At 47.8% G+C, this 11,455-nt stretch overlaps 1 protein-coding gene across 1 annotated transcript in view; it reads left to right on the plus strand.

Moving 5' to 3' along the window:
- TG (thyroglobulin) overlaps window positions 1-1,040 on the plus strand; it is a 167,469-nt gene extending 166,429 nt beyond the window's left edge. The window contains exon 48 of the mRNA XM_075705217.1: window positions 925-1,040. Within this exon, the coding sequence (XP_075561332.1) occupies window positions 925-1,040 (116 nt within the window). The remainder of the gene's footprint in view (window positions 1-924) is intronic.
- Window positions 1,041-11,455: the final 10,415 nt, after the last annotated feature.

The raw sequence follows: 11,455 nt of genomic DNA on the forward strand, positions 1-11,455 counted from the left end.
CCTTCTAGCTTCCTGCATCAAAGATATGTCATGATCATCAGATGTCATCCAAAGGGACCTGGACAAGCTGGAGAGGTGGGGCTGTGTGAACCTCATGAGGTTCAACAAGGCCAAGTGCAAGGTCCTGCACCTGGGACGGGGCAACCCCCGGTATCAGTACAGGCTGGGGGATGAAGAGATTGAGAGCAGCCCTGTGGAGAAGGACTTGGGGGTACTGGTGGATGAAAAGCTGGACGTGAGCCGGCAATGTGCGTTTGCAACCCAGAAAGCCAACCCCATCCTGGGCTGCATCAAAAGAAGCATGGCCAGCAGGCCGAGGGAGGTGATTCTGCCCCTCTACTCTGCTCTGGTGAGACCTCACCTGGAGTACTGCATCCAGCTCTGGGGCCCTCAGCACAAGAAGGACATGGACCTGCTGGAGTGGGTCCAGAGGAGGGCCACCAAAATGATCCGAGGGCTGGAGCACCTCTCCTACGAGGCCAGGTTGAGAGAGTTGGGGTTGTTCAGCCTGGAGAAGAGAAGGCTGCGAGGAGACCTTAGTGCGGCCTTCCAGTACTTAAAGGGGGACTATAGGAAGGATGGGTAGAATCTTTTTATCAAGGCCTGTTGCAACAGGACAAGGAGTTATGGTTTTAAACTAAAGGACGGTAGATTTAGACTGGATATAAGGAAGAAATTTTTTACAATGAAGGTGCTGAAGCACTGGAATGGATTGCCCAGAGAGGTAGTGGAGGCCCCATCCCTGGCAACATTCCAGGTCAGGTTGGACGGGGCTCTGAGCAACCTGATCTGGTTAAAGCTGTCCCTGCTCACTGCAGGGGGGTTGGGCTGGATGACCTCTAAATGTCCCTTCCAACCCAAAGCATTTTATGATTTTATTTTTCTATGACATTTATTTTAATCTTAATTATGTTGCCTTTTCAGGAAGTGCAAGTAATGGAGAGCTGTCTGCAGAAAACAGCCCTATTGAAGCTCCCAGTGAAGGACTTACCTCCCAGGAGAGCCAGCCACTGGGAGACAAGGTGGCTTACAGCAGATAAAAAGTCTCCGTGCTATTGGATGGGTTTGCCACACAATTATATATGTGCCATGCAACTGTGTCACACCAGATGAGCAAGTTGCTTCCTTTAGTTAACTTTCTGAACAAGTAAAGTAGACCTTTCAAGAAAGTAGTTTTTCAAGAAAATTGTTGAATATGGCACAAAATAAACCCTACAGCTATTATTTTACGTCAAAAGAAATTGTAATTTGAAAAATGAAGTATCAATAAAAACTGCAAAATGCAAAGTACTTGGACTTACTTTCTTGCAAGTACCCAAATGCCCACACATTGTAGTACCAGCAGCCAGAAAAGGATGTACATTGAAATTCTGAGAAGTCCCTCAGATGGTGACGCTTAAATTTGCCATATGTCATACCTGACGACTTCTTTTTTGTTACTCATCCTACCACAAGCTGCCGATAGGAGTGGGAGCCTGGTTTGGCGTTCTGGAGAAAATTAAAAAGCTTCAAAATGGGAAGGGTTGGATCCAGGAAGAATGATGTAAGAAAGGAATCAAGAGTGTCCATTGAATGTGTTCACATGAAGTCAGGCACATGCACATGCTTTATTCAACTCATGATCACCTGCGAAAATATGTAGAAGACCATTCGGGTAAAGCACAACACACAACACAGATAATACAAAGCATATGTTAATTAAAGCTGAGAATATGCTGCCCTTGGAATATTTAGCTTTGTTAAGGAGAAGGTGAGATACAGAATAGTTTTGTATAGAAGCATAGAAGCATAATGAAAATTGCATCATAGGGTATATCTAATGGCTCTAAAGGTAGTTTGGGCATCCTGGTTTCGGCTGGGATAGAGTTAATTTTATTCTTAGTAGCTGGCATAGTGCTGTGCTTTGGATTTAGGATGAGAAGAATGCTGATGATACACTGCTGTTTTAGTTGTTGCTAAGTACTGCTTATGCCAGTCAAGGACTTTTCAGCTTCCCATACTCTGCCAGGTGCACAAGAAACTGGGAGGGGGCACAGCCAGAATAGTTGATCCAAACTGACCAAAGCGCTATTCCATACCATATGACGTCATGCTCAGTATATAAACTGGGGAGAGTTGGCTGGCGGGCAGCCATCACTGCTCGGGAACTGTCTGGGTATTGGTCGGTGGGTGATGAGCAATTGCATTGTGCATCACTTGCTTTGTATATTAATATTATTGTTATTATTAAACGGTTCTATCTCAGTAAGAGTGTTTCTCACTCTTACTCTTCTGATTTTCTCCCCCATCCCATTGGGGCAGGGGGAGTGAGCGAGCGGTTGCGTGGTCCTTAGTTGCTGCCTGGGGTTAAACCAACACATTGGGTTAGGTTGTTAATTCACAGATGGAAACAGATAAGCCTCAATGGACAGCATATCACACATATGTTCATGATACCTGAGAACAAAAAGTAAAATGAAGGCTGCCCTGAAACAAATAGTAAAATTTCCATTGATTTCAGTAGGACCCAAACTTCTTGTGCAGTGTTGAAATTATTTAATAAAACAGCTCATGAGGTTTTATTTGCTGCTTGGGACCTTTGCCAGTGCATGAGCAGTTACATGCTGTCTGCCATGTATCCAAGTTTCCAAATATTTTACCTAGCTAGAAGAAAACCTGTGTAACACTCATAGTTCATAGAATCATAGAATCGTTTAGGTTGGAAAAGACCTTTAAGATCATCCAGTCCAACCATCAACCTAACATTACCAAGTCCACACTAAACAAATCAAGGGTAGACTAGACTAAACCATGTCCCAAAGTGCCACATCTACTACCCGTTTTTTGAACGCTTCCAGGGATGGTGACTCCACCACCTCTCTGGGCAGCCTGTTCCAATGCTTGACTACCCTTTCCGTGAAGAAATTTTTCCTAATATCCAACCTAAACCTCCCCTGGTGCAGCTTGAGCCCATTTCCTCTCGTCCAATCACTAACTACTTGGGAGAAGAGACCAACACCCACCTCACTACAACCTCCTTTCAGGTAGTTGTAGAGAGTGGTAAGGTCTCCCCTCAGCCTCCTCTTCTCCAGGCTAAACAACCCCAGTTCCCTCAGCCGCTCCTCATAAGGCCTGTGCTCCGGACCCTTCACCAGCCTTGTTGCCCTCCTCTGGACACGCTCCAGCACCTCAATGTCTTTCTTGTAGCGAGGGGCCCAAAACTGGACACAGTATTCCAGGTGCGGCCTCACCAGTGCCGAGTACAGGGGACAATCACCTCCCTGCTCCTGCTGGCCACACTATTCCTGATACAGGCCAGGATGCTGTTGGCCTTCTTGGCCACCTGGGCACACTGCTGGCTCATGGTCAGCCGGCTGTCTACCAGCACCCCCAGGTCCTTTTTGGCCAGGCAGCTTTCCAGACACTCTTCCCCAAGCCTGTAGTGTTGCATGGGGTTGTTGTGATAGAAGTGCAGGACCCGGCACTTGGCCTTGTTAAACCTCATACAGTTGGCCTCGGCCCATCGGTCCAGCCTGTCCAGGTCCCTCTGCAGGGCCATCCTACCCTCGAGCAGATCGACACTCCCACCCAACTTGGTGTCATCTGCAAACTTACTGAGGGTGCACTCAATCCCCTCATCCAGATCATCGATAAAGATATTAAACAAGGCTGGCCCCAAAACAGAGCCCTGGGGAACACTGCTCGTGACCAGCTGCCAACTGGACTTAACTCCATTTACCACTACTCTCTGGGCTCGGCCACCCAACCAGTTCTTTACCCAGCGAAGACTACGCCTGTCCAAGCCATGAGCTGCCAGCTTCCCAAGGAGAATATTATGGGAGATGGTGTCAAAGGCTTTGCTAAAGTCCAGGTAAATGACATCCACAGCCTTTCCATCATCTACCAGGTGGGTCACCAGGTCATAAAAGGAGATCAGGTTGGTCAAGCAGGACCTGCCTTTCATGAACCCATGCTGGCTGGGCCTGATCCCCTGGTTGATCTGCACTTGCCTGTTGAGTTCAGTCAATATGAACCACTCAATAATCTTTCCCAGCACCGAGGTCAGGCTGACAGGCCTGTAGTTCCCCGGATCCTCTTTCTGGCCCTTCTTGTAGATGGGTGTCACATTGGCAAGCCTCCAGTCATCAGGGACCTCCCCTGTTAACCAGGACTGCTGGTGGATGATGGAAAGTGGCTTGGCAAGCTCCCCTGCCAGCTCCCTCAGTACTCTCAGGTGGATCCCCCCTGGCCCCATAGACTTGTGAGTGTCCAGGTGACGTAGCAGGTCGTTAACTGCTTCCTCCTGGACTATGAAGGCTCCATTCTGTTTCCCATCTCTGTCTTCTAGCTCAGGGGCCTGAGTATCCTGCGGATGACCGGTCTGGCTGTTAAACACAGAGGCAAAGAAGGTGTTAAGTACCTCAGCCTTTTCCTTGTCCTCAGTGACAATGTTCCCCCCCACATCCAGCAAGGGATGGAGATCCTCCTTGGCTCTCCTTTTATTGCTGATGTACTTATAAAATCATTTTTTATTATCTTTTACAACATAGGCCAGATTGACTTCTTGCTGGGCTTTTGCTTTTCTAATTTCCTCCCTGCATGACCTAACAAGAACCCTGTACTCCTCCTGAGTCGCCCACCCTTTTTTCCAAAGGCGGTAGACTCTCCTTTTTTTCCCTGAGTCCCCGCAAAAGCTGAATAGCAGCCAGGCCAGTCATTTTCCCCGCCGGTCAGTCTTATGGCACACAGGGACAGCCTGCTCCTGCGCCCTTAAGACTTCCTTCTTGAAGAAGACCCAGCCTTCCTGGACCCCTTTGCCTTTCAGGACTGCCTCCCAAGGGACTTTCCCAACCAACATCCTGAACAGGCCAAAGTCAGCCCTCCGGAAGTCCATGGTAACAGTTTTGCTGCCCCTCCTCTTTACATCGCCCAGAATCGAGAACTCTTATCATATCGTGGTCGCTAAGCCCAAGACGGCCTCTGACCATGACATCTCCCACAAGCCCTTCTCTGTTTGTAAACAGCAGGTCAAGTGAGGCACCTCCCCTGGTAGGCTCGCTTACCAGCTGCATCAGAAAGTTATCCTCCACACACTCTAGGAACTTTTGAGACTGTTGCCTCTCTGCTGTGTTGTATTTCCAGCAGATGCCCAGCAAGTTGAAGTCCCCCACGAGAACAAGGGCTAGCGATTGCGAGGCTTCTGCCAGCCGCTTATAGAACGCTTCATCTATCTCTACATCCTGGTTGGGTGGTCTATAGCAGACTCCCAACAGGACATCCGCCTTTCCGGCCTTCCCCCTCATCCTTACCCATAAGCACTCGCCCTTATCACCACCACTGTCGAGCTCTACACAGTCAAAACACTCCTTAACATACAGAGCCACCCCACCGCCTCTCCTTCCCTGACTATCCCTTCTGAAGAGCTTATAGCCCTCCAGTGCAGCACTCCAGTCATGCGAGTCGTCCCACCACGTTTCTGTGATGGCAACTATGTCATAGCCATCCTGCTGCACAAGGGCTTCCAGCTCCTCCTGTTTGTTGCCCATGCTACGTGCATTGGTGTAGATGCACTTGAGCTGGGCTATCGATTTCACCCCCAATGTTGCCCCTGGGCTCCTGACTAGCAGGCCCATTTATATCCCCTTCCCCCTTCAAACCTAGTTTAAAGCCCTCTCAATGAGTCCCGCCAACTCATGGGCGAGAATCCTTTTCCCCTTTGGAGACAGCCAATCTCCACCAGCCGCCAGCAGGCCCGGTGCCGTGTAAACCTCCCCGTGATCGAAAAACCCAAAATTCCACCGATGGCACCAGCCTCTGAGCCACCTGTTAATCAAGTGAGTTTTCCCATTCCTTTCAGCACTCTTAACTGCCACTGACTGGATTGAGGAAAACACTGCCTGCGCTCCCAATCCTGCGACCAATCGCCCCAGTGCCCTGAAGTCCCTCTTTATTGCTTTAGGACTTCTATGTGCAATCTCATCACTGCCCACCTGTACAGCCAGCAATGGGTAATAATCGGAGGGCCTCATGAGGTCGGGCAGTTTCCTAGTAACATCCCTAACCCAGGCCCCAGGGAGGCAGCAGACTTCCCTGTGGGATGCGTCCGGGCGGCAGATCGGGCGGCAGGAGGGAATCCCCCACCACAATTACCCTCCTTTTTTTCTTAACAGGGGCAGTCGTAATCCATGGGGGTGACTGACTGGCCCTCGGCAACCCCCTGGCTGGACCTTCGCCTTCACCTCCCTCCTGGCTTGCCTGGCCCTCAACTCCCAGAGCCCCGTATCTGTTGTGTAGGGGCAGCTGGGAAGGTGAGGGAGGCCGGGAGGGGATTCGCCTGCCTCCCCAGGCAGGGACCTGTTTCCATTCCCACTCCGTCTCTTGGATCCCCTCCTTCTGCTTGCCGGCAAGAGGGCAGGGGATCCTCCGCTCCTTGTGGGGCCTCCGCCTGCTGCCCTGGCCCCAGGGACGGCAGGGTGCGGCTCCACCAGTCTATCTCCCTCTTGCACTCCCTGATACTCCTCAGCCTTTCCACCTCCTCCTTCAGCTCTGCCACCAGGCTGAGCAGATCATCTCCCTGCTCACAGCGAAGACATTTGCCGTCTCCGCTGCCCTGCGGTACAAGCGACAGGCTCAGGCACTCCCCGCAGCCAGCGGCCTGGACGGCTGCGTGTTTGTGTGGGAGCTCTGTCTGGGTCGCCACATTCCTTCTGGCAGCGGCTTTCAGGCAGGTGGTGACCATAGCCGCCAGGTGTTCTCCTGGGCGGACGATGACCACTGCCTGGGTTTCCCTGTGGAACTGGGAGCGGGGGCACTCGGCCTTCCCCGTGTGAAATGCCGCGCAAACTGACACATCACGCCCTGCTGACACCCCACACCCTGTTTGCCATCCTGGTCGCTCGTGCTCGCTGTGGGCTGCTTTTATAGGTGGGGGTTTGGCCGTCGTCACTCCTGGCCCCCCCCCACGCTGCGTCACAGCTGCCGCACATCAGCAGCTCGCCCTTTCCTGCCCTTCCCCTGCCCTTCCCCGCCCTGCGCTTTTGGCTGCCTCAGCGAGGGTGCCCCGGCACCAGCGTCCACTCCGGAGCCCCTCGCCTCGGGGACTGCCGACTGTTCTTATACATACATCCTGTTCAATAAACAATAAAAAGAAGAATCAAGAAGCTTCATAACTGATATCTTCACCAATGGCAAGTCTTGCCTGACCAGCCCAGTGGCTTTCTATGAAGGAGTGACTGCATCAGTGGACAAGGGAAAAGCAACAGATGTCATCTACTTGGATTTCTGTAAAGCCTTTGACACAGTCCCCCACAACATCCTCCTCTCTAAATTGGGGAGATACGGGTTTGATGGGTGGACTGTTTGGTGGATAAGGAATTGGCTGGATGGTCACATCCAGAGGGTCGTGGTCAATGGCTCAATGTCCAAATGGAGACCAGTGACAAGTGGAGTCCCCCAGGGGTCCGTACTGGGACCAGTGCTGTTTAACATCTTCATCAATGACATAGACAGTAGGATTGAGTGCACCCTCAGCAAGTTTGCAGACGACACCAAGCTGAGTGGTGTGGTTGACATGCCAGGAGGATGAGATGTTATCCAGAGGGACCTGGACAAGCTGGAGAGGTGGGCCTGTGTGAACCTCATGAGGTTCAACAAGGCCAAGTGCAAGGTCCTGCACCTGGGACGGGGCAACCCCCAATATCAATACAAGTTGGGGGATGAAGGGATTGAGAGCAGCCCTGCAGAGAAGGACTTGGGGGTCACTGGTGGATGAAAAGCTGGACATGAGCCGGCAATGTGCGCTTGCAGCCCAGAAAGCCAACCCCATCCTGGGCTGCATCAAAAGAAGTGTGGCCAGCAGGCCGAGGGAGGTGATTCTGCCCCTCTGCTCTGCTCTGGTGAGACCTCACCTGGAGTACTGCGTCCAGCTCTGAGGCCCTCAGCACAAGAAGGACATGGACCTGCTGGAGCATGTCCAGAGGAGGCCATCAAAATGATCCGAGGGCTGGAGCACCTCTCGTATGAGGCCAGGCTGAGAGAGTTGGGGTTGTTCAACCTGGAGAAGAGAAGGCTGCGAGGAGACCTTAGTGCGGCCTTCCAATACTTAAAGGGAGCCTATAGGAAGGATGGGTAGAATCTTTTTATCAAGGCCTGTTGTGACAGGACAAGGAGTTATGGTTTTAAACTAATGGAGAATAGATTTAGACTGGATATAAGGAAGAAATTTTTTACAATGAGGGTGGTGAAGCACTGGCACAGGTTGCCCAGAGAGGTAGTGGAGGCCCCATCCCTGGCAACATTCCAGGTCAGGTTGGACGGGGCTCTGAGCAACCTGATCTGGTTAAAGCTGTCCCTCCTCACTGCAGGGGGGTTGGGCTAGATGATCACTAAAGGTCCCTTCCAACCAAAGCATTCTATGATTCTATAATTCTATGATTAAATATAGAAAAGTAAGGATGGAGAAATGAAATTCTGTTTTCCATCATTATCTTTACCTATGCTAGCTAACTGGTAATGAAAAAAAGAAAAGATTTAAGAACTTGAAGAATTAAGAATTTGAAAAACCCAGATCTTAATTATATAGCTCAACAGAGGATGCTTTCTTTGCAGCAGTTGTAATTCCTTGGCCAAGAATGGGTTTACTTTTTCGTCTTTTGAGACTGCTCCTGGAAATCGATGTCTAATAGATTCTATTTAAAACTTAATGCAGCCTGCCAAGACCTCTTATTTTAATAACAGCTATGATTTTACATGTGTCCACATATGTAGACAGCCATGCACATATCTCCAGCCCTGGGGACACTCAAAGCTGAGCTACAGTATTTCATATTAATTTAACAGTGAGTCAGGTTAAAGAAATGTGGGTTTCTCTCGCTCTGTCACCTAATTTCCACAATGGCAGCATCCTGGTCCTCCATAGCTTGACCCTAATAGTCCTGTGAATCTTTATTATTTTACATATATATATGTATGTGTATATATAAAAAAATTTTCAGCAAATGTGAATAGTTCTTCTTCATCCATTAAATAAATGCATTATAACTCATCTAAAAGTATTTTAGGTCACTTTGCTCTCTGTACTGATCCTCCTATCTTTCATTCCTGACACTGAGGCATCGTCTCCCAGCTAATGTTCTTTGTTTCTGCACTGTACTCTTCAAAAAATCAAGTTCTCCAGAAAACCAGCCAAATCCCTCTGAAATACTGATGGTAACCGGGCTATTCTTTGTAAAGAACAAGCTTTGTATAGCCATATGCCAGGCTGCATTGTTACACTGAGTCAAATAATCACTTTGGGGAGAAATGGGCCATGAGACTAACAGTTTCGATCAATCAACCCAATATCCCATGGCTCCTGTTAATGAGACATTAAAAGGCTCCTGTATGAAACTGGAATGCTAAATATAATACCTAAATAATTTAAATCCTAGTAAACTACAAACATATGCTTTTAATTATTATTTTATATAGATGAATATTTACAAATAGAAATGCAAATGAAAAACTTTTTTCCATGCTGTGTATAGAAACTTAGGTAGTGTCATTCCAAACAGGCCAGCTTCCCAAAAAGTAATTAATCTCAGTTGTCTTCTAAAGAATCAAATTGTAAGAAGAAAAACCTCACCTCCAATAAATTCAACAACTCCATCAGGGAATGCTCAGGTCATCAGGGTTCCTTTCATAATACTGTGAACGTACAGTCTTCTGCATCACAATATTGTAAAGCATAAAATATAACATACAAAACTAAGTATCTTTGAGAACTAATTATTGTACACCACAACCCCAGTATTAATCTGCTGCCCATGGAGGACAGGTCTAAAAGGCTCCACTATTGACTCATGTTAGTGAAAGCCAAATATATATTCTTTCCCCCAATTCAGCTCCAGCCTGAGCCCAGATATGCCTCTGGGATTTGAGAAAAGGTATTAATTTTGAGCTAGGAACTCAGCAGCTTAGCCTTGTAGACTCCTAATTACAGTCTTGGCCATCTTGTAGGCTTGGTAGGGTAGATAGTTATGACCGGGCTTTTAGGTCGCCCCTCCTGAGGTATTCAGATCGACTGTCAGTTTGGTAAAAGAGCCTTTTAAAGTATGGAATTTTTGTAAAAGATCTTTATTTCATTAGTGGCTGACTGCCCCAAACCCACCCTGTTGTGCTGGATGCAGGTCTTTAGACCGTTCTGTCTTTCTCCAGGTTTCCTAGAAGCCCTCATGCTCTTTCTATAGCCCACTATTTGTTTCCTCCTTTAGAAAAGCAATACTCTTTCCTAGTTCTCTGCACCCTCTTCTTCCCTTATGCTAGCCCTGTTCATTCTCCATACCTCTTTTTACTCGCTGCTGCTAAGGTGCATTTTGATGCAGACAAATGCAGTCTTATGATCCCATGTGTTCATCTAATCCCATATTTCACCCATCTTCCATCCTGGGTCCTTAAGCTCAAACATCTTTGAAATCTGAAGTGACTTTTGCAGCAGTACAAGTGATCCAGTGTTTGGTTGTAAATCTGGTCACCTTCCTGACTTTACTACTCTTCCTCATGGGGAACCACACAGATGGAAGTAGCCCAGTCAAATCCAATAGGGAGACTTAATTAGAAAAGCCTACGTCTGGGCTGACTGACAGGGAGATCAGGAGACTTTAGCCTTGGTGATACTGAGAGGCCAAGTCTGCTCCCACATATAATTCTTAGTAAGAAAAATACATTCTCAGACTATTTAGGTCACTGTGCTTTAAGCTGAAATACCAAAGCCTTCAGTGAACTGGTAGTGAAACAATGCACAGAAGCATGCTGAGTAGAGCCATGCTTTCCCCACTTCTGCTGGAAATAGCTGTGATTTATTCAAAGTGAAGCATCCTTTGAAGCTTCCTTAAGAACATGCACACTCACAGATAAACCAAGTTAATGCCAATTAAATCACTTAATCTCAACTTTTTGAAAGACAAGCCATCAGAACCTTTCTGTATGTGGAGCTGAGGCTTGAATATCTAACCTGCAGCATTCTGAATGATTCTTTTGCACAGGAGATATTAGACAACAGAAAAAAATGTAGAGTATTAGAAAGATGTTACCATGCAGAGTTGGAAGGAAAACAACAGACTAAATGGCAATGCTGGAAAGTTAATTGTTTTCATAAGTACTTGACACATACAGCTGGAACATCACAGTTGTTTTTCTGCTATTGCAGGCACCCACATCATATAATTCTCTTGGCTATGTTTAACGACTCAGTCTTTCACCATAACAGCATCACAGCCAATGCTCTGTGTTATATGAAAGGCTCATATTCTCTCTAACTTGCTCCAGCTACAGTATATAGCAGTGGCTTATATAGTAGTAATTATAGATTTATGGACCATTGCTCCTCCCTATATGAAGTTAAAAAAATAAACATGATCACAAAGCCAAAGATCCTCCACATGGTTCTCATTTGGTCTTTGAAACACAGACACCCGTCTAGCAGGGATTTTATATAAGT

Source organism: Pelecanus crispus, chromosome 2 (genome assembly GCF_030463565.1).
Source record: "Pelecanus crispus isolate bPelCri1 chromosome 2, bPelCri1.pri, whole genome shotgun sequence".
NCBI classification, from domain to species: Eukaryota; Metazoa; Chordata; class Aves; order Pelecaniformes; family Pelecanidae; genus Pelecanus; species Pelecanus crispus.